The sequence below is a fragment of the Meleagris gallopavo genome, chromosome 22 (genome assembly GCF_905368555.1).
Source record: "Meleagris gallopavo chromosome 22, MGAL_WU_HG_1.1, whole genome shotgun sequence".
Taxonomy (NCBI): Eukaryota; Metazoa; Chordata; class Aves; order Galliformes; family Phasianidae; genus Meleagris; species Meleagris gallopavo.
The window spans coordinates 1,005,088-1,027,162 of NC_139425.1; the positions used below are offsets into that span (position 1 = coordinate 1,005,088).

General features: G+C 47.0%; 3 protein-coding genes across 9 annotated transcripts in view; 2 read left to right on the forward strand and 1 right to left on the reverse strand.

The window, feature by feature from the left end:
• Positions 1 to 2,281, forward strand: part of RBM39 (RNA binding motif protein 39) — a 28,189-nt gene extending 25,908 nt beyond the window's left edge. For all 6 annotated transcript variants that reach the window (XM_085241779.1, XM_085241780.1, XM_085241781.1 and 3 more), the window contains 2 exons: positions 1,112 to 1,190; positions 1,287 to 2,281. In XM_085241779.1, coding sequence (XP_085097905.1) covers positions 1,112 to 1,190; positions 1,287 to 1,387 — 180 coding nt within the window. In that variant the 3' untranslated portion in view covers positions 1,388 to 2,281. The remainder of the gene's footprint in view (positions 1 to 1,111; positions 1,191 to 1,286) is intronic.
• A 3,232-nt stretch (positions 2,282 to 5,513) lies between these two features.
• On the reverse strand, positions 5,514 to 6,992 carry ROMO1 (reactive oxygen species modulator 1). The gene is made up of 2 exons (XM_010722242.3): positions 6,850 to 6,992; positions 5,514 to 5,704 (listed from the first exon to the last, which is right to left on the reverse strand). The coding sequence occupies exons 1-2, from the start codon at positions 6,978 to 6,980 to the stop codon at positions 5,596 to 5,598; spliced, it is 240 nt and encodes a 79-aa protein (XP_010720544.1). The 5' UTR covers positions 6,981 to 6,992; the 3' UTR covers positions 5,514 to 5,595.
• Positions 6,993 to 7,099: 107 nt separating this feature from the next.
• NFS1 (NFS1 cysteine desulfurase) lies at positions 7,100 to 18,524 on the forward strand. Of its 2 annotated transcripts, XM_085241786.1 has the most exons (13): positions 7,100 to 7,235; positions 7,335 to 7,402; positions 7,483 to 7,599; positions 7,796 to 7,879; positions 8,755 to 8,907; positions 9,860 to 9,953; positions 11,405 to 11,539; positions 12,611 to 12,768; positions 14,195 to 14,300; positions 14,479 to 14,560; positions 15,893 to 15,976; positions 16,103 to 16,192; positions 16,808 to 18,524. In XM_085241786.1, the coding sequence occupies exons 1-13, from the start codon at positions 7,133 to 7,135 to the stop codon at positions 16,869 to 16,871; spliced, it is 1,338 nt and encodes a 445-aa protein (XP_085097912.1). In that variant the 5' UTR covers positions 7,100 to 7,132; the 3' UTR covers positions 16,872 to 18,524. The 2 variants fall into 2 exon arrangements, with proteins under 2 accessions (XP_085097912.1, XP_085097911.1); XM_085241785.1 differs by having other exon boundaries at positions 7,108 to 7,402.
• The last annotated feature ends 3,551 nt before the right edge of the window (positions 18,525 to 22,075 follow it).

Sequence of the window (22,075 nt, forward strand, 5' to 3'; positions counted from 1 at the left end):
GCATTACCTCACTTCTGGTCTCCAGTCTCTGGCCTTTTGGGGATCTTTTCCAGACAGTCAGACTTGTGGCTCTGAGGGCTGTCAGTAACAGTGTTACTGTTACAGCAGTGCAGACATTGGTGTGGGTGAAAAGATCTTTCTCCCAGCTGAATACATACATTTCTCTTGGCTCTTGCAGTCTGTGGTGTGTTCCAGGGAAATTAAGGCTTTGCTTTGCTGTGTCCCGTTTAGAGGTGTAAGCAGCTGGATGTCTGTGCAGGGGGAGGCTGAGAACGGAGCTGTGTGTTCCTCAGTGCCCATAAACATCACATTCTCACTGCCTCGTGGGCTGCAGGAGCCCCTGCTCTCAGGCTGTCCTTCTGAGAAGGAATGATATCACAGTGGGAAAAATGGGTGCAGGCTGGAGAAGGTTGCTGAAGGGAGCCTGTGTTCTTTTTATTAATAAATACTTCTCCTCTAAAACCTGTTTCAGCTTGAGTATAACATGATTCAGCAGTTACTGGTTATAGTTTATTTACATGTAGCCATGGAAGTGCACGTTATGGTGGGCTTGTGTATGGTTTGCAGTTTTATGAATGTGAATATTGCAGTACTTTGCTTTAATCTGGTTTAGTGCTTAGTTTCCAGATAGAAAACTCCAGTTGTCTGTGGCAAAGATAAATTTCCTAATTCATTCATGTTAGTGACCATCTTGGGCTGCTGTGAAGTTCATGTACTGATACTTGGGGCATCAGCCTTCTGATGGCAGTCTGCAGAAAGGCAGCCACGCTCCTTGTGCTTCTGTTTCACCTGGAATTTTGTAGTTGGGAACCCTGAATATGTTAAATAACCCTTCAGACAGCATCAGGAGCAAGTAAGCAATGCTTGCTGCTTCCATACATCAAGCTTACGTTTGGTCTGGTTTGCAAATCTTATTAGAAAAGTGAATGGTGCTAAAAGCAGAGTTGGTATGATGATGTGCATCTGTCAGACTGCCCGGTGTGGCCGTGTCTGTGTGCTCCCTGCAGTGCTGGTAGGAGCTCTGGGGAAGGTTTATTTCCATTGCAGCCATGCAAAGTGTCTGGGAAGTGACTGCAGGAAACGTAACAGCGTGTAATGCTTTGTGTTGCAGGGCAACGTGTATGTGAAATGTCCTTCCATTGCTGCTGCCATCGCAGCTGTGAACGCACTGCATGGGAGATGGTTTGCAGGTGAGAAGATGCATTTTTTGGTAGGAATGTGCATCTGTCCATTGATGACAGAACTGGACAAAAACTGACTGGGGTTTGTTTTCATCTCCCGTTCAGGTAAAATGATCACAGCAGCCTATGTACCTCTCCCAACGTACCACAGCCTTTTCCCAGACTCCATGACTGCAACCCAGCTACTGGTTCCCGTTCGACGATGAAGATGGATTTAGTCAGTTTTGTACATAGTTATTTTTTGGAGGAAGATTGAGTTATCTTTTATTTAGATAAAACTAAAGGAAATGATTTAATGTCATTTTGTGTACACTTCCTGCTACCTTTAAAATAAAATGAAGTAAGCAGAAATGCAGTGTGTTCATTCTCCCTAACTAGCATTTCCACTGTATACAAAGCTGTTGACTTCTTGTTCTGCCTTGTAATTCTTGTACATTTACTAAGGTGATCTGTAGGAACTGAGAAGTAGCTCATAGAAAACAAATTCTCTGTAAAAGGCAGATGGGACATGATTCAATTTTTAAATGTTTCACGAGCCTTTCTTTTAATGCAGCAATTACAATTTACATTTCACTAAATGTAGGTGATCTGCTCGAGGTTAATATCAGAGGTAGAGACTGTGAAGGGACATATTTAGTGTTGTGTATAAAGGGGAACTGGAAAGGCTGCTGAAAGCTGACCTGGCCCGGCGCTCAGTGTGCGCTGTGCTGAAGGAGGGTAAGAATAGAAGGACTGAAGGGTTTTATTTCTCGATGGTAACTTTTGATTAATGTTATCTGTAAAAGTTTCTTTGTAAATACTGTGTGAGGTGTGTCTACGTTTCCAAACAAAACCATCTCTGCATTTCCGGACAGGTTTCTGTGTGTGCAGTGTAGCTGAAGGATTTCAGCAGAGTCTGAAGACGGGCAGGAAATACAGAAACATGTTTTGTTCTGGTTGCATATAATCTTTGCTCTTTTTAAGCTCTGTGAGCTCTGAAATATATTTTTGGGTTACTTCAGTGTGTTTGACAAGACAGCTTGATATTTCTATCAAACAAAGACTTTCATATTGCAACAATCTTTGTAAGAACCACTCAAATAAAATTCTCTTAAAAAGGCCTTCACGGAGCTTCATTTCTCCGCTCCTCGGTGGCTGAAGCAGAGCTGGAGCAGCCGTTGCCTCGGGCTCTGAGGCTGTTGGTGTTCAGGTGGTGTTTGTAGGCAGCCCTGGCTGTGTGGGTTGTCATTTCCTTACCTCCTCCAGTTGTTTCTCAGCCTCTGGCTAATGGCTGTGGGACAGGAGCAGTGGGACCTGCCGTGATGGGTGATGGTGGGGTGGGGGGAGGCAGAACGCAGGGGTGCCGTGGTCCCAGCCTTGGGGTGCCTGTGTGGGTGGCAGCAGCTGAGCGATGGCCTCCAGGGTGCTGGGGCTGTGGGGGTGTGGGACTGGGGGAGGTAAACGGGGAATACAAAGGGGGGGGGGCTAGGGAGTGCATGGCAGTGGAAGGACAAAAAAGCTGCCCAAACTGACCCTGCTTTTGCTTGACTTTTTTTTTTTAATTGCTGGTATGTTAATTGGTGCCAGTTAGGGTAAAACTTGGGGTTGTTACAGCACATCTGTAGTGCTCAGCTTGTTTGCACAGAGGTCACTGAGCCAATGCCAGCGCAGCCGCATCTCGTGGTAAAAGCATTTCTTTGAAACCAGGAGGCAGCGCTCGTATTGCCTGACGCCTGGACTGGGCCGGGTTCTGCTGCTGCAGCTGCCTCCTTGAGGCCAACCTCTGTCCTTCCTCACGGGAGGAGCAAAGGTAAAGCTTGCTTCAAAAGGTACAGAACGGGAAATTGCAGCACTGAGCTGAACGTGTCAGCGTTGGGCTGTGCTATGCCAGGCAGCACGGTGGGCTGCAGTCCCCTGCTTCACTTGCAAAGCTTTGACACCTTATGAGAGCTTATGGTGCAGCGTGGTGTCAGGTCTGGCAGCATCACTCAGAGGTCATGTGCCTTCCCTTGCCCGGGGAATGAAAAATGAGCTCAGGTTATGGGCTGCAGGAACAACTTGGCTCTGTCCTTCGCTGGGGCTGTATCACAGGGCACATCTTGCCCAGGCTGGGTTTCTCTGTGCTCTGTGTGGAATTTCCACAAGGAACTCACATGATTGTGTCACTTAGAACCCAAAAATGGGGCCAACACAGTCACAGAATCACAGAATGGCCAGGGTGGGAAGGGACCGCAAGGATCATGAATGTCCAAACCCCTGCCACACGCAGGGCCACCAACCTCCCCATTTAATACCACACCAGGCTGCCCAGTTCCCCATCCAACCTGGCCTTCAACACCTCCAGGGATGGACGGGGCATCCACAGCCTCTCTGGGCAGCTGTTCCAGCACCTCACCACTCTCTGTAAAGAACTTCCCCCTGACATCCAACCTCAATCTTCCCTCCCTCAACTTCAAACCATTTCCCCTTGTCCTGCTGTTACCTGCCCTTTCAAAGAGTTGATTCCCCTCCTGTTTGTGGGCTCCCTTTAGGTACTGAAGGCTGCAATGAGCTCACCCCGCAGCCTTCTTTTCTCCAGGCTGAACAAGCCCGACTCCCTCAGCCTGTCCTCGTAGGGGAGCCGCTCCAGCCCCCTGATCATCTCTGTGGCTCTCCTCTGCACCCTCTCCAACAGCTCTCTGCCTTTCTTGTACTGGGGCTCCAGACCTGGACACAGCACTGCAGATGGGGCCTCACAAGAGCAGAGGAGAGGGGGACCATCACCTCCCTGTCCCTGCTGGCCACCCCTCTGCTGACGGAGCCCAGGATACCGTTTGCTTTCCAAGCTGCAAGCACACGCTGCTCATGTTCAGCTTTTCATCCATCAGGACTCCCAGGTCCTCCTCTCCACAGGGCTGCTCTCAAGGACCGCTCCTTCCAGTCTGTATGGATGCCTGGGATTCCTTCGGCCCAAGTGCAAAACTCTGCACTTTGCTGTGTTGAACCTCATCAGGTTCACCCGGGCCCACCTTTCCAGCCTCTCGAGGTCCCTCTGAATGGCTTCCCTTCCTTCCACCGTGTCAACTGCACACTCAGCTTGGTGTCATCAGCAAACTTGCTGAGGGTGCACTCGATTCCGTCATTGATGTCACTGGTAAAGATGTTAAGGAGCACCGGTCCTAAGACAGAGCCCTGGGGGAGCCATTTGTTACCAGCCTCCACCTGGACACAGAGCCATTGGTGACCACCCTCTGTCTGCAGCCTTTTAACCAATTCCTTATCCATCGAGTGCTCCACCCATAAAACCCACATCCCTCCAATTTGGAGATAAGGATGTGGTGGGGAACCATGTCAAAGGCCTTGCTCAAGTTCAGCTAAATGACATCAGTCGCCTTCCCCTTGTCCACCGATGCTGTCACTCCATCACAGAAGGCCACCAGATTGGTCAAGCATCACCTTCCCTGGTGAAGACAGGCACAGAGGTGAGACTCACCGGCCTGTAGTTCCTGTGTCCTCCTTGCTCCCTTTCTTGTCAATGGCAGTGACGTGACACTTCCTCCAGGCATCTGAGACCTCACCTGACAGCCACAACTTTTCAAATATGATGGAGAGCAGCTCGGCATCCACCTCAGCCAGCTCCTTCAGAGCCCTGCGATACCGCCATCCGGCCCCACAGACTTGCACACATTCAGTCTCATCAGGTGGTCTCAGACCTGCTCTGTCTTCACAGCCGGGGGGATTTACCACCCTCATCTCTACCTAGAGGTTTAGGGATGCAGGGCTCAGGGACGTGAGAAGTGCTGGAATCCTGGCCACCAGTGAAGACTGAGGCAAAGAACTCATTCAGTACGTCAGCCTTCTCTTCGTCCATTGAAGCCAGTTCTCCTTTTACATTCACCAAAGGAGCTACACTCGCTTTGGCCTATCTCTTCTGGCCAATGTACCTGTAGAAAATCTTCCAGCTGTTTTTCACATCCCACGCCAAGTTCAGTTCTGCTTGCTCCTTGACTTTCCTGATCCCACATCTGCAAGTCTGGACGGCATCCCTGTGTTCTTCCCAGGTGACTTCACATATTATTGCAATACGAGGGCAATTTGGTAGCTGATCTGAATTAACCACAAAATAATTCCTAGACGGGGGGAGTGCATGAATGAAGCGGACCGGTTCTGCATCAGGAATGTGAGCTGCCCAAGCAGCAGAGGGAAAAGTGTATTCACTGCTCGAGAAACTTTAATGAGGTGCAGAGGGGTGTGAATTCTCACTGTCATGGAGTACAGGAGGTGAGGAAAGCAGAAATCCTGTAAAGATGATGTCTACATGAAGATGCTACAGCACAGAGGGTGGTGTGGCACAACATCACAAAAACCACTCCATTTCAGTATCTAAAGACTTTATTTATTATGGTACAGGGGGTGGCTGGGCAGGACGCTTTGGATTAGAAGCCCAAGCTCCGGTTCAGCAGCGGATTCCCATGCCTATAGCCATGAACGTCCCAAACGTCCCACCGCTCTGCATCATCGTTTTGCCAACTCCGCCCATCAGCTCTCGTCCTCTCATGCCGATCCTGAGGTAAAGAAAAAGGCAAAAATTACCTCAAGGCTGAAGCCTGCTGCAGACATTCGCAGCAGAAACCAACTGATGCAGCCAGCTAACGGCCGCAGGGGAGCCCGAATCCGTTCTCCTCTCTCCAAGCTCAATGTGAAGCGATGCCCTCGGGCTCTGCCAGCAACCAATGACCTGACCTGCCACAAGGAAAACCGGGGCTGGTTTGTACCACTGCTCCGTGCCTTGGGACAGTTCCATCCCAGCTGCAACTCAGACACAGAGGTACCAGCGGGCGCTGCTCAGTGCTGCAGGGCTGTGCCAGGGTCAGCTCAAGGCTGAACACGGGGGGGTTGTGCCCCAGCTCCACAAACAGGCGTGCTGCCAGCTGTGGGACGGGCTGCACAAGGAGCACAGAGGAGGGGAGCACCTCTAACTGCCAGTGCCCGCAGCCCTTAACGCGGTGGGAAACGGCTCGGTGCTGCCAGGGATCTGAATGGAGGGAATAAAGGAGTTTTAGCCGCTGTACCATCAGCCTCTCCAACTGCAGCATGTGTAATACCATCACACCATGAACCACGTTGTGAATGAACTTCCTATGTACTACTGGTGCCGTATTTTCAATGTGAGAAAAGTTCCAAAAGTATGGAAGCATTCAGACATACTTCTGTTCTCCAGTCTGTGTTTATATGAAGTTGGGCCAAAGCAAAATAATCATTTCTTCTCAGACACTTCTACTGCTGTTTGGCTTTTAGGAGCTGCAGCGGCGCCCGATTTCACGCGGACCATTTCCCCACAGCACAGCACAGCACAGCACAGCACAGCCCAGTAACGCGGCCGTGCTATCCCAGTACAACGCCGATCCTTCGCAGCCCGAAGCCGCACGTTTCCCGCTGGGACGCACGGGGCGGTGCTCAAACGTTCCCAGAGGTCTGAGGGGGGTCGGAATGCTTAATAAACTTTATCAGCCCAAGTTCTGCGAACTTTCCCCCTTTCCGGGCTTCCAAACTCTCGCCGCGTTTCATCACACGGCGAACGCCCCAACGCGAAGAGTCCCGCAGCCCCGCAACGCCCCGCAGCCCCGCGCTTCCCGCAGCCCCACCCGCCGAGGCGCGGTTCCACCCGCCGCGGTCCCGCAGAGCACAGCGGACCCCCGCCCCGCCGCACCTGAGGCACGAGAAGGTACCGAACAGCGCTCCCGCGGCCATGCCCACGGCGAAGCCCATCACGAAGCCCATCTTCACTCTGTCGAAGCAGCTGGGCTGCGACTGCCCGTACGGGCCCACGGTCACGGGCATCTGCAACGCAGCGCTCAGCGCTCGGCTCCCTGCTCGGCTCTCCGCACCGCCGCCTCGGCCTCCGCTTCCGGTACGGACGGAAGGGGCGGAGCGGCGCCGCGTCGTTTCTGCCCGGCCGTCCGTGCGTCCGTCTCTCCCTCGCCGCCGCCGCCATGCAGCTGTGGCGGTGCCTGCCGGCCCTGCGGGCGGTTGTCCCCTCCCCGCGGCGGCTCTCGGTGGCGGCGCCGCGAACGCAGGCCGAGGCGGGCGGAGCGGGTACGGCCGGGGCGGCTGCGCGGGGCCGGGGCGGCCCCCGAAGGCTCCCGACGGGCGGCTCACCCGCCTCGCGGCTCACCCGCCTCGCTCTCTCCGCAGGGCCGCGCGGCGACGGAGACGGAGCTCTGCGGCCGCTGTACCTGGACGTGCAGGCCACCACCCCGCTGGTGCGTGCCCGGCTCCCCGCCCGCCCGCCCCGCCCGGCCGCCGCCGGCGGAGCGGCGCTGAGCGCTGTGTGTGCCCGCAGGACCCGCGGGTGTTGGACCGCATGCTGCCCTACCTGACCGGCTGCTACGGGAACCCGCACTCCCGCACCCACGCGTACGGATGGGAGAGCGAGGCCGCCACCGAACGCGCCCGGCGGGTGAGTGCGGACCGGGGCGCCGAGTTGCGCGGAGCGCCGCGCCGCGATCCGGAGCGAGGGGAGGTGGCTGCGGTGGGTGCCGGCGGTGTAACGGGCCGCCCGTCAGCCTCGGGCGCTCCGCGGCGTGCTTTCAACGGGATGGTGAATTCATCGCGTTTTGTCACATCGCCTCAGACCTGCGTTTCTTTCTCGACAGCAAGTTGCAGATTTAATAGGAGCAGATCCGAGAGAAATCATTTTCACCAGCGGGGCTACGGAATCCAACAATATGGCCATCAAGGTAAAAGGGCTGTGCTGATACGTATCGTGTTAAGACAGACCTGTCAGGAGCTCTGTGCACCTGAGAAATGTCAGCCCCACAGCTGGCTCTGTGGGCTCCTGGCTGAGTGCTGTTCTCTTCCAGCACCTCACCACTCTCTCTGTAAAGAACTTCCCCCTGGCTTCCGACCTAACTCTTCCCTCCCTCAACCATTTCTTATTTCCCATTTCCCCTTGTCCTGCTTCTATGGGCATTGCCCGCAGTGCTGCCCACAGTGCTGTGCTCGGTGTTACTCCCAAGGCTGGGGCTGTTCCGTAGCAAAAAGCAGTGCTGTGCTCCACCTTCGGCCCCACGAGTCCATGAAATTCAGATTTAATCTCCTGTGCTTTAAAATACATCATGGCTTTTTGTCAAGTGCACACAACTTGGCTCAGGGTGCGACTTCAGTTTTACACAGGGGTAAAATGAATGCTCGTCTGATGTGCACCAAATGCAGTTCTGCGTGCTTGCTCAGTAGGTAACTTCATTAGAAAACAATGGAGATGCTAATTACAAATGTTCTTTTCTCTAAGACTAGCTTGTATTTTAACCTCTAGTCTGTAGTGTGTGCTCGTTCAGGCTTCTCATTGCACGTGACTCCATAGCAGGTTTGTAAGAAGTATTTCTGTTATTAAGCAGTGTTTGGATTTCTGTCTGATGGCATTTTTTCACAGGTGTTCTGGAAGTGAGATGCCTTTGTGAAGTGAGTGCTCACAGAATTGCCTGGTGTGAATTATACCTTTCACATTAATGACTTCATGATTTTTTTTTTTCCTTGATTCTGAGCATCTTACACAAAGCTTGCTCTCTTGGGTGACCTAACAGCGAATTTCCTGTGCGTGTGCTGTGCCTGGCAGGGTGTTGCGAGGTTCTATAAGTCCAGGAAGAAGCACATCATTACCACGCAGACAGAGCACAAGTGTGTGTTGGATTCCTGCCGCTCCTTGGAGGCTGAAGGCTTTCAGATCACTTACCTGCCTGTCCAAAAAAATGGGCTGATCGATTTGAAGGTGAGATATCGAACGGCAGAAAGATGGTGAAGATAGAAGAGGTTTATATGTGGGGCTGGCCCTGAAGAGGGAATAATAATACAGAGGGAAAGGATGATAAATATCACACCCAGGTAGGAGATTCACAGTCCAGTCTGTCACATCTGGAGGATTCTCTGTTCTGTCTGGTGCCCCAGGCTTGTCTGCCAGAGCCCATCTCTCATCATGGCTGCTGTCAGCTCCTCCATGCAGGCAGAGCTGTTGTGTACCTGTGGAGGCCCATGGCTGAGCTGCAGCTGGCTTTGGGGCAGGAGCTGGTGCTGAATTTCCTGCCTGGAGCTACTCGAGGCAGCAGGCACAGTGACTGCAGTGCTCCCTTCTGGGTGTGGTGGCCACAGTCCTGAGACTGAGAAGTTCTGCATGCTGATTTCCTCGGTTGTGTCCTGTAAAAAGCATTGGCTTTACGTCTAGGCATGCTGTGTAGCTCAGAGAGGTGGTGTGTGTGTGTGTGTGGTGGAGGGACGGGTCAGGCCAGCAGGCAGGGAAGGGTTAATGACATTCATGGGGAAATTTGCTGGTGCACTCCTCCTTTGCGTGATGCTTCTGTGTATATGGCGCAATTGCTTTGCAGTCAGCCTTGCTGTGTCTAGATGTGGGTGGTTACACTGGCTTCTAGGAATTTAATTCATTAAAAAAATAGTTCATGGCACTGTGAAACATATAGCAAAAGCCTTTGCTCGCTTGATGATGTCAGGTGGCACTGTGCATACTGGGATATGCAGAAATGCAGCTCAGCATTCTGCTTCCTGCCAGCATTCTGTGCTCATGTGGGGTAGCGTGCTCAGCAGGGCTGCTTGTCAGAACCTGGGGGCTGCTGATGGTGTTAGTTTGGGGGCTGAGGCTTGCTGGCAAATTGTGTGTCGTGAATTTTCTGCTTTGAGTCACAACTTCTGTCTGCCTGAATGTTCACCAGGAGCTGGAGGCTGCCTTCCAGCCAGACACAAGCTTGGTTTCTGTGATGGCTGTGAATAACGAAATAGGAGTGAAGCAGCCAATTCGTGACATTGGTAAGTAGACACCTGCTTCCATGGCCTCCTGATGTCACTTTGGGCCATTTTACATAATATATTCATAGTTAAGTGCTACAGAAACACGTACATTTACACTCATGTAAAATCTTAGGTGTAATGTGGTAATATACCTGTGTAGCTCTTGGGATCCCACTGTGCTTGTGTGCCAGCAGTACCTGTGAGGGTGACCCCAGAACATCCTTCTTCCCCATACTCAAGATGTCCTTTATAAGATGTTGGAGTTTGTATGCAGTTTTTAGGCTCAGGCCTGTGCCCTGCATGGTTCTGGAAGGTGTTGTTTTCCCAGGCTGTGGCAGGCAGCTTATCTTGCCCTGCAGCTGTTTTTCCTCTTGCTTAGATTCTGCTTTTTTTTTTTTTTTTTTTTTCCCCTCTCCCCCTGTGACTGTGCTGAAAGCAGCACTATGAGTGCCCCAGTCTGTTTTCCCAGTCTTCAGCATTATATGTCTTCATTATTGAGCAGTAACTGACCATCACTGAGCTGCTTATAGCCCTGAGGACTCTGTTATCATCCTGGTATAGACATCATCGGTGTCTATACCCCGAAGGCTGTTGCGGTTGTCCCACGTTCAAATGCTGATGTTCTCATAAGACCTTGATAAGGAGCCAAATAGACCAGGCCTTGCAGAGTTAGCCTGGGGCACTGACAGTATGAAGGCTGTGAGCTCCTGTTAGCAATAGCAGTGCTGTTCTTAATGGACCACAAGAGAAGATTCTGTCCATGCTAGCAAGATAATGCCAAATGTGTTGCCCAGAGAAGTGTGGGTTTTATTTGTGCGAAATACAGGTTCTGTGGAAGATGAGTGGTTTGTTCTTTATCTCCTTGTCCCTCTGTATATTTGGGCTCTGGATGCAAAAAAAAAAAGTGGATGGTAGACTTGAGTGAGTTGAGATGTCACCAATTAGATTATGCTGTGAGCAAGGAACTGAGTACTGTAAAATGTACTGGGGCGATAGAGTTTTTAATGCCACTTGCTCTTGGCAAGAATAAGCGTGAGAGTAAGCTTGTGCTAGACAGATGTTGAGAAGAAAAACAAGAAGAAAAGTTAATTTTGTCCTGCTGTTGAGAAATCTGGGTGTCCCGTTCAGCCCTCTGTAGTTAAACAGGGCCATGCCTTGGCAGGTGTGAGTTTGGAAACAATCCCAATTCTGAGCAGTGGAAGACCTTTTAACTTTTCAGCTGAAGGAGTTCACCATAGCCCTACCTCGTGCCCTGCCTGAAACTGCCCAGCAGTAGGATAGCTTCTGAACAGCTGCAGGCACTTGACTGAACTGTAGAAGAGATGTGACAATATGCATTCCTTCCTTTGGCACCTCGGGACTTGTCCCTGCCAGAAACTGCTGCGTTAGATTCGTTGTTGGAATCACTGGGGTCATAACAATTAGGTGAGGTCATGTTTTTCCTTCTTGTTTTTGTGTTTTTATTCCAGGTGAGATCTGCCGTGCACGTCAGGTTTTCTTCCATACGGATGCTGCACAAGCAGTTGGTAAAATTCCTTTGGATGTCAATGACTTGAAAATTGATCTAATGAGCATCAGTGGCCATAAAATTTATGGGCCCAAAGGTATTGAAGTGTTTTTATAAAGAATTTTTTTCATGTTTGCCTTAAGAAATAACTGCACAAGGTAGAAAGTCAGGCCTGTCTGTTGTAGTGAATGTTACCATCACTCAATCTGTAGAGGTTTGTTCTCGGCCTGGTAGGGGCTGGCTGTGCAGTGGGTCGGGCAGTGCTGCTGGGTTGTCTTCTGTGCTTATGGGTTGTGAGCTGGCTTCTCCCAAGGAAGAAATGATGTCTTGTAACAGTGGTAGTGTTAGAATGAGTGGCTCTTTGGGGTCTTTTGAATGGTATGAAGCAACTGTTATGCTGCAGTGGTTGAAATATCGCAGGGTTGTGGGGCTGAGTTTAGGTCCAAGGGTAACTTGTAACATAGAGAACAAACGGTAAGCAGAAAACTTAAGGTCAGTGATTTTGGTCATCTGCTCCCCATGGCTTTTTCCCACTCTTCCCTCTTTGTACATCTCTGCAGAATGGGGTCTAAAATCCAGCTATGTGTTTTGTGGCTGAATCCCAGGCAATAAAAGTTTAGTTGTTATCACTGTTGCAGCCCGTGCAGTTTGTGACACAGGATGTTCAGAGGCAGAAATCAGCTTTGTCGTATTCTATTTGTTATTCAGAAACAGAAATCCAAAGGCTGGGGGAGGCCTTGTGGGATTTTTGGCTGGCCTGCTAATCCAGGGAAAGGAGTTCTACAGCTTTGAGGTAGAAGTCAGAATGGGCACCTCAATGAATGAGATATCTGTGCATAGAAGTTTTGGAGCAAAGGGCTGTAATTCATCTTCTCAAGAGTTGCCAGTGCAGGCAGTGCGGAGCCTTTAGGTGCTGAAGTGTTCTGGTTGAAACCGAGCTCCTCCCATGTCAGAGGCTGTGGGAGTGCAGCTGCAGAGCCGTACCAATGGTGGGAATGAACTTTTTGTAGAAAGCATTGCGCTTCTGTATGCGTTCACTGCCTTTTTCTCCAGTGAGGTGTCCAAAAGTACGTTTGCTGTGGAAACAAACGCTTCCGAATCTTGGGGTCCCTTTTCATAATTGCAGAAGTGTGGACGCGTACCGCACTCCTCTCTCCTTGTTCTGCAGGGGTCGGTGCCATCTATGTTCGCCGGCGACCGCGCGTGCGGCTGGAACCCCTGCAGAGCGGGGGAGGCCAGGAGAGAGGCCTGCGATCGGGGACTGTGCCCACACCGCTGGCCGTGGGCCTGGGGGCGGCGTGTGAGGTGGCACAGGAGGAGATGGAGGTAGGTGGGAGCGGGGCCAGCCCGGCTGCCAGGAGATAACACAGAGCTTGGGTGCCATCGCTCATCTTGTGTCTGCGTCCGGGAGCTAAATTTGGTTATCTAACATGAAGTACAAGTTTGTGGATCTTCGGGGTCAGAAGGTTTTGTGTAACTGGAAGATGATTTTCAGCTTTCTTAGTTTTTTCTCTTGAAGTGGTTTGAATCTTGGTTTTTCACAACAGGTTGATGATTTATGGTTTTAGTGAAGTACAGCTTGAAGTGCTTGTACTTGTCTCTCTGCTCTGCAAACATATTACAGCCCCTCTGAAGCTGAATAAATCATGCTTATCTAATCTGTATTGAAACAACGAGACCTTCTAGTTCGCTGTTCTGTTAGATGATCTGTAAAGGTCCCTTCCAACCCAAACCATTGCATGATTCTGTTAAATGTATGTAAATTCAGGTTTGCTGGAACTTTAAAATTAATAATTTAATGATGGGTTGTTTCATTCTTGCTTGATCTATTTGCTAGTTCTGATATTTAAGGCTATATGTGCTGCTGGTGGGCATATCTGTACACGTGGTAGAGTTGCTTCCTATGAGGCAGGCAGGGATCCACCATCGAGGCTGGTGGTTACTGAAGCCTTGTTGAAAGCTGAAGAGCCCACAGAGCCTCAGTGCTGCAGGAGCCTCACATCTGGAGCCTTTTCCTGCTCTGTCAGAATTCTGGCATTAAAAAAAAAAAAAAAAAAACATATTGGAAAGTTTGTTTCCTTTTAAAGGTTTTTTTGTTGTTGTTTTGTTTGTTTGTTTTTTGGAGAATGTGGCCAGGCTATTGTAGGCAAGTATGAATTATAAGTGTGTGTCTGTCCATTTCTGAGCACTGGAGCTGATGCTGTACCTTACTGCTTTCTTAGTGCAAGTGACATTGGTTTTAGTTTGGAATGAGTCCCTGCTCGTGGGCAGCCCTCGTTGTGGAGGTTACATGTTGTAAAATCATGTGATGGATGAGTTCCCAGCTCTGCCATGTGATGACTCATTGTGAGTCCATGTTTTATGCAATACACTTCGAAAGCTCCTAGGCAAGTAAGGAACACTTCTACCGTAAGAGATGCACTTGGTTGTTTTGCAAGATAAGTCATTTAATGTCATGTGCCTAGCTTGTATTTAAGTACAAAAGCTTGGCACTTCTGTGAGAGACAGTTTGTAGATAGGTCTTTCTGAATGATTTGTAATGTTTTGAAGGCTGAATTAGCTAGCATCAAACTGGCAGTTCTCTTTTATAGGAGTCTGTAGAGTGGGAGTTTTAAAGTTCCGTTTTTAAGGTTCAGATGTAATATAGCCACAACCATCTACTTCAGTCCATGTACGGCTGGTGGCACGAGCAGGTTAGTGAGCTCAGATGTGTGCTTCCTTATTTTAATCTCTTCTTTGGTTTCTTTGCTAGTATGACCATAAGCGAATCTCACAACTGGCAGAACGGCTTGTTACAAAAATAATGAGTGAAGTTCCTGATGTGGTTATGAATGGAGACAGGGAGCATCGTTATCCAGGTAATACTAGAAGAACCCTGACCCTGTTAGAAACGTCTTCCTCCGTGGTATTGGTGCTCCTGCCTGAATAATGCACTGTAGTTAAACGTGGTGCAAGTACTGCTGTGTCGTATAGGACCCACTGTGCATTTCATTTGATGGGAGTTCTCCTTTTTTCTATTTCATTTATCTTTTGTAGGATGCATCAATTTATCTTTTGCATATGTGGAAGGTGAGAGTCTTCTCATGGCTCTGAAAGACGTGGCTCTATCTTCAGGAAGGTAGGTGGGATGTGTGGGGAGGAGAGCAGTATATTTTGGAGAGAAAATAATGTCTGCTAATAGACTTACAAAGTAAGGAGGGATCTGCTCTGTGCCCAGTACTTGCTGGGCTGGTTGGTGAGTCAGCCTGGCATTGACTGCAGTCTGGGATGGTGGTTTTGTGAAGTTGCACGTTTGAACTGAAGGTCAAATTTACTCATCCTGAAAGCAAAAAAAGCAGGAATTCCTACCTGCCAGCTTTGCAAACTTGTTTAGTGTCATCTGAGTGGACTTGAATTTTAGCTGACTGTGACATTCTTTGTAAAGGCTGCCATCATTGGAACTTCTGTCCTTCAGCAACATTTCACACAGGTGGCAGATCATAACTAGTATCTAGTGAGGCTGGACAAATATCTGAATTATTTTAGTTAATAGTGTCTATGTTTAATGCTAAAGCAGAAAGGAAACTCAGTACATTATTAGAGAGCTGTATTGACTCTACAGGAGCAACATTTCTGCTATTAAGACCAGCTTCATGCTTACGATGAAATTAATGAAGTGCCTTTCTTTTCTCACCTCTGAGAACAAAGTCAGAAGTGCATATCTCAATTTGAGACATGTTGGTATTGTGAACAAGGAGAACAAGTCTTCACATGACAGTGATCTTAATGCATCTTTAACGTGAAACTCTGTTCTGAGGCTCTGCTTCATGCACTTGTTTTAAGCAGCAGTATGGTTTGTGCTGCAAGTTGCTACCTGTTCAAATTGCATAACAACACGTTGCCAGTTTTGCCGACTGCTCGAGGATGGAGGTTCTGTGTCCTCACTATCATCAGTAGGCCATCTTGCTCTGGATTCCTCTGTGCATTGTTTCTTATTGATTTGTATTGCTGCCAGGCAGCAACTTGTGAAATCTTTTTTTTTTTTTTTTTTTTTTCCTTTTTTAATGCTCCTGTTGCTATGTTGCCTTCCCTGGGTAGTTCTGCCTTGGCTCTTTTATCTTCTTTGCACAGCTTCTACTTCAGCTACCTCTTGGGCTGCAGTACTGCTGCTTTTGTTTGGCATTGTATTAATGCACAATGTTATCTATGTATTCTCTTCTTTCCTCATGCTCCTAACTTACTTACCCTTCATTTCCATGTCACGTCTGCTCCTGTCATTCTTTAGCAGCAGAAATACCACTCCCCTTGCTCCTGTCTCCTTGTGTTCACTGGTTATTTTCAAGAGGGTGAGGAACCTGCTATCAATTGTTGTAAAGGTTAATAATGTGTGAGTGAGCTCTTCTGTGCTGGAGAAGTGTAGCATCTGCATGTGAACTTAAGTGTGAGATTGGCCTTTCTTCCCTTTCCCTAGTGCTTGCACATCAGCTTCTCTGGAGCCTTCATATGTTTTGCGGGCAATCGGAGCAGACGAAGACTTGGCTCACTCCTCTATAAGGTGTGTGGAGTGATTTTTCCTGTTGCTTCCAGATATGTTTCTTTTCTGCTGAAAATTCATGGTGAGTTTGTTTCTCTCATCCACATGCACACTATTCCAATTAGTAATGTTTTTCCTTTATTTTAGATTTGGCATTGGTCGCTTCACTACAGAAGAAGAAATAGATTATACAGTGCAGAAATGCATACAGCATGTTAAGAGGCTGAGGGAAATGAGGTGAGCCATCTTTTTATTGAATTTAAAGACTTCTTAGGTATGGTAATCATTTGAGGAACTGGATTTAATTGAAAGAAATTGTCTGCTTTAAAAACCTGTACACAAAAAATCTCTGTTCTCTGAAGTAGTGTTGCCAGAGCGTGTAGTGGGCTTGATCTTAACAGTTGTGAAAAAAGTTTAAGCAAACAAACCTGTCAACAAACCATTTTCCAGAGCCTGCCTATATGAGGAAATAGTGTGAACAGGGCAAGCGTGGAGAGTGGGCAACTCAAAGTTAACAAGCCAGATATAGCATTACTGCATGTATGCACTTTGTTTTGGGGAAACTGAAAGGTCCCTGACTTATCTGGGCGGTGTAAAATGTGAGGTCTCAGTCTCTAAGAAATGTGTACTTCGTGCCTAAAATGGGAGCAGGAAATGAACACCTTCCTTCTCGCTTTTTGTATTTTGTCTGAGTAGAACACTGGAGATTCACCATGTGAAGTTCACTGACCTCCAGAAGGCCAAGGCAGATAGATGCAGTTAAATTTGTTGTGTAGTTGATGATGTTGCCTGTTTGGTTGTTGTTGTCCTTTGCTTTTTAGATAGCACTCATTTTTTCTTTCTTCTTTACAGTCCTCTTTGGGAAATGGTACAGGATGGAATTGACCTCAAAAGCATTAAATGGAGTCAGCACTGAGAAAACAAGCTCTATCCATGCATGGACTAGATAGAAGTGGATTACGATGCATTTTCTGTACATTCCTGAGCAAAACCGTGCAGCACATTTCAGCTTGTTATCATCTGCAATTTGAATGGAAAGCTACCTTTTCTGATAACAGTCTAAAAAGCCAAAAATTAAACTAGTCTGTATGCTGGAGAAAGGATGACAGAACAGCCATCACATTTATATTTACATTCAGCAATTTAGGGCTGAGATGTATTCTATCTGAGAATGTATTTTGCAATGTAAAAATGAATCTTGGTAAGAGGTTGCTCCTCCTCAGCATAAAACATCCTGTATAGCTGTTCTGTTTGCAGCACAGACCTGTTGCAGGGCTGCTGGTTCTTCTAGAGGCAAGCAGCCTTGCAACTGCAGATGTTTTTGTACTGCTTAAATGTGTCGTGAGAATTTTTTATGTAGGAAGAAGTTTGGCATTTCTAGAGGAAAAGGATGCTTCACTATGGCTATGTGCCTTCACAGTTATGTTGTATGTGGAGTTATGAACTCTTTTTTCCCCTAAAACTTAATAGTTTTTGCTCTTTTTTTTTTTTGTGTGTGTGTGTGTGTACTGCTTGTACAGACCAGTGTGCATTAATACAAAACATTGTACAGTGTTATGAATTTAGGATACCACTATAATGCACTTTGCTGTCCCCTCAGTTTGTTTTTTTCCTACACAGTAAAGAAAAAAAAAATTGACTGACTGGGAAAGGAGGACACAGAATATGCCAACTTCAGTTGCAGTACCAGTTTAGTTGGTACACCATTGGTGGAAGAGGGGAAGCATGTAATGCACAATGTTTTCTGGTTTTGTTCTAGTTTTGCTTTTTTTCCCTTGTAGTGAGTCCTTTGCCATTACTGTAGCCTTTGCCTTTGCTTCTGGGAGTCTGGCAAGTGGGAGAACCTGGATGTTTTGTCAGTAAGTAGGAACACGTGGCTCTGGAGTTTTTTCTTAGTGTGCCAGAGCTAACTTGTCTTGTTAGAGACTTCCATGGGAATCCATTCCCTGCAAATGCTGGGGAAAAGTGTCTATGAAAATGGATTTGATTCGATGAATTCATATCAGTATTTCTCCTTTCGTACCTCTGGTGATCTTTCAAGTAGGAAAACTTAACCCTGTGTTATGAAGTGCCTTTTATCAGTTGCATAAGCAGACAGCTCTCACATTAGTTTCTTGGTGGATGGATGCTGAATTTAATATACATCATAGATGGTGTGTCACCAGTTCTGAGTAGTATCTACCTCGAGGATGAAGCATTGTATGGAAAAGCTGAAGCTAATTCTCACAGAGTGGATTGAATTATAGAATTGTTCGTTTTTCTGTTAAGAAGGACAGATTTGGTTGTAATGCAAAGCTAATCCTGAGTTGTTCTATTTGAAATTACTAGCTTTAGCACTTTTAATATCGTACGACTGACTGGCACCTTGTGTTTCATCACCATGTTTTCAAAACTCTCATATGCATAACTAGGTTTTAAAGGCATTGTTTATATTATATTTTATCTTTGGGTCATGTGTGGTTTCTGGGTTAAGCTTGTGATAAGAATTCCCCAGCATGTTTTAGAACTATATGTTTATGAATGTGTTCTTTGTGCTTCATGGATTATAAAAATACAGATAAGACTTCAACTTGGCTACTTTGAGTCTTTGTAGGTAATCATGAAGTTGAAGTAAATCAAGAAAAAAAAATTAGAGCACTATTTTTGGGGATCCACTTCTCCAGCTCAACCGTTGGGCACGATCATTAAGTTGCTAACTTGCAGTCTCTCATCAGATGACAGAGGCAGATAAGCTTTTTTGTGCACACTGATACGTGCTCTTTCTCTCATCAAGCTGACATTCGACTTTTGTTGAGTTGTTCCTCTCAAACCTAGTGTCAGATCTGACCTAATATATATTTTTAAAACTCACCTAGCTTAGGTTGTGATTACTTGGAGAAAAGGGAACACAAATTGTGAAGGTCCTTAGTGCCTCTCATGTACTATCATATATAAATGCTACATGTAAAGGTTTGGGCAACTCATTCACACTATTAAACAATGTTTGAAAATGCAAATAGGTCAAGAAGAGGAATAATTAATAGTGGAGATAATTCTCACCCATAAGAGAACAAAGAAGTAGTAATGCTGAATACCTATTTGTACACTACTGAACACAGGTAGTGTAGGTAGGGCTTTTTGTAGGGAAGTGAATTTCTCTGTAAGGGATATTTACAAATGGAGGTATCTGCATTTTGTGGGCTTTCTTGGTGGTTAATTGAAGCCATCTGCAGGGCATTAATTTAATAGTAGGAGGTAAGAAAGGTGAGGACTTAGCGTCATTGCTCTGTAGATGCCATAAAAGTTGAGAAGTGTGATCATTAAGAATAAAACAAATGTCCAGGACTAGAATAGACATCCAGTAGGATGTTAGGCATCTAACCAGTTAGGGTTAGGCAATATGCAAGAAAAGCAAAGAAATTCTCTTTGATGGATTTTAGTACTTCTAAAATCTCATAGAACATAACGCTTACCTGCTAAGCTAGCATTTCCCAGGGAAGATAATATGGAATTTTTACATTGCAAAATGTTAGACTCGTGGAAAGAGAAACAGACAAAAGGTTTGTTGACAATATGACGCAGACAGGCAAAAATCATTAAATTTTAAAAATGAAAAATTAACATACAAGCTATTGCTCCCAGCAAAATAATGGCCTCATTTTGGATCTTGTATCTGCCCAATTGACTGAGCTGCTGTTCTATGGTGTGACTTCAGTCACGCTCACTGTGTTCAGTCACACTGGTCTTGCTGATAGTATGTACGCTCTGTGCTTTGGAAAGGTGTGGTTTCCTAAAGCCAAGTCCCACAGAGTTGGTCTAAGAGATCCCTGCTAAAGACAGTTCTGATTAAAACTCAGGACACTAAATGTGATCCTGCAGCGGGAGAAGTGAAGGTCACTTTTCAGAATGGATAAGCTAAATGCTTGGGAGCACTCTGGCAGCTGATCTTCCGCATGCTTAGAGAATCATAGAGTTGCTCAAGTTGGAAAAGACCTTAAAGATCATCAAGTCCAACCACAGCCTAACCATCCTACCCTAACTCTAACGACCCTCTGCTAAATCATGGCCCTGAGCATCACATCCAAACGGTTTTTAAACACATTCAGGGATGGTGACTCAACCACCTCCCCGGGGAGCCCATTGCAGTGCTTAACAACCCTTTCTGTAACAAAGTTTTTCCAGACATCCAACTTAAACGTCCCCTGGCACAACTTGAGGCCATTTCCCTTTGTCCTTTTATAGAAAAGAGCAGTAAAAAAAAGCTGGTACGGGATGCTCAAGTAAAGCTCTTCAGAGCAAAGAGGTTTTGCGCTAAGTAGGTGTAGTAAAACACTGAAATATGGAGTTTATTCTAGGGAGGTGAGGAGGCTTTGAAGTTACTGCATGGAATCAATAAGGCAATTCTGAACAAATAGCTGACTGACAGATTTCAAATATAAATATGAATGAGGAATGAAAAGAGTTTTTGGGAAGTTTCTGTAAGGATTGTTTCTGCTGAACATTTATAGAAATGATCTGGAAACAGTTGAAACTTGCAGGTGGCACATGGTGGTCAGGAAAACACAAAGTAGTACAAGTCGTTTGATGAACTAACAGATTCATCAGGAATGCGTCCTTGTAAAGAGGGATGAATAAGATGAGAGGTTGTGTTTTTTGAATGGTATCTGTGGTGTGTGCTGGAGAAGCAAAGAGCCTGGGAGTTAGGGTGATGTTTCCAGATTAACAGTGTAGCAAAACCATAATGCAGTGAGAAAATACTCTTCTTTCAAATGTGGAATGGGCACGGCAAATGATTGTTCCATCAAGCTTTACCTTAAAGTGCCCTGTGTTGTTTTTTTGTTGGTCTTCCCCCCCTATCCCCCTCTACTTTTATACCTAACACCCTACTTAAGTTTTAGCTTAGGCAGAGGGCACGGATAGACCAGCTCTATTCCAGAATTTTCTTAGTACACAGTAAACTCAATTCACATTTTTACAATATCATTTTCTCTGCTTATCTCTCACATACGTGATACGAGAGGTGCATGCTGGACATTGTTATTTACCAGTGGTCCTTGTTTCTCTAACCTGCCTACCAGTGCTTTGCTTTCCAGAGACACTGTACTGCTTTCTTTTCCATGCTGTTGGTGTCTGACTGCATCATGCTGCCAACTCGTCTCGGGTACCCTTGGCCAATTGGCATGCTCCTAATAGCAGCCCAGGATTGTGTTCCTTTTAATCCATGCTACAAACACATTTTCTTCAAGTGTTCTTGAGAGAACGTTTAATTCAGTCCCTATGAATATTTGGCTATGACTGAGAAGACACTGAAGTCTGCTCTTTGGAGGTAATCCTAATCACAGACATCTGTCCCAGACTTTGCTTCAGTTGAACCGCAGCAGAGACTATAATGTTTGAGGTGCTGGCTTCAATCTGCAGGAACACTGTTGGCCTGCAGCAGCTGGCTGGGGTGTAGGGACTCGCTCAGCAGCCCCTTTGTGGATTTGGTATGGATACAGTCTGGAAAAAATCTAGGAAGGATTATATTAGTTGGTTGTAGTTTTTTTTTGTTTGGTTGGTTTGGTTTTTGCTGCTTCATGCAGCAGATATCATACATTTATTAAGGGACTGCAGCTCACTCCTCACTCCTATGACGAGAGGCTGAGGGAGGTGGGATTGCTCAGCCTGGAGAAGAGAGGGTCTCATCAATGTCCATAAATACCTGAAGTGAGAATGCAGAGAGGACGGAGCCAGGCTCTGTTCAGTGATGCCCAGAGATGAGCAAGAAGTGATGGGCACAAACTGACAGATGGGAGGTTCCTTCTCAATGTTAGGAAGCGCTTCTGTGCTGTATGAGCGGCACAGGTTGCGTGGAAAAGTTGTGGAGTTTCCTCCTCAGAGGTCTTCAAAAGCCACCTGGACATGGTGCTGGGTACGCTGCTCTGGGTGGACCCAGAGGTCCCTTTTAACTCTAACTGTTCTGCATATCTGTGAAATCTTTCATACAGGCTTTGTTTCAACAACACAAAGCAATGATGTGGCTCAAAGTGTTGCACAGAAGACCAACATTCCTAGTTTTCTTCCAATATTCAGCACTGCCCTTCTGTTGTCCTACTCCTGCCCACGGAAGGGTCATTGCTGCAGCATGAGGCCCTGAGTCCT

What these genes read in the sequence shown, in the direction of transcription:
- ROMO1 (XM_010722242.3), bottom strand. Translation starts at nt 6,980, where the DNA reads ATGCCCGTGACCGTGGGCCCGTACGGGCAGTCGCAGCCCAGCTGCTTC. An exon ending in GGTACCTTCTCGTGCCTCAG is followed by an intron (nt 5,705 to 6,849) that starts GTGCGGCGGGGC and finishes TCTTTACCTCAG; the next exon opens with GATCGGCATGAGAGGACGAG.
- NFS1 (XM_085241785.1), top strand. Translation starts at nt 7,133, where the DNA reads ATGCAGCTGTGGCGGTGCCTGCCGGCCCTGCGGGCGGTTGTCCCCTCC. An exon ending in GCAGCCAATTCGTGACATTG is followed by an intron (nt 9,954 to 11,404) that starts GTAAGTAGACAC and finishes TTTTTATTCCAG; the next exon opens with GTGAGATCTGCCGTGCACGT. An exon ending in TAAAATTTATGGGCCCAAAG is followed by an intron (nt 11,540 to 12,610) that starts GTATTGAAGTGT and finishes CTTGTTCTGCAG; the next exon opens with GGGTCGGTGCCATCTATGTT.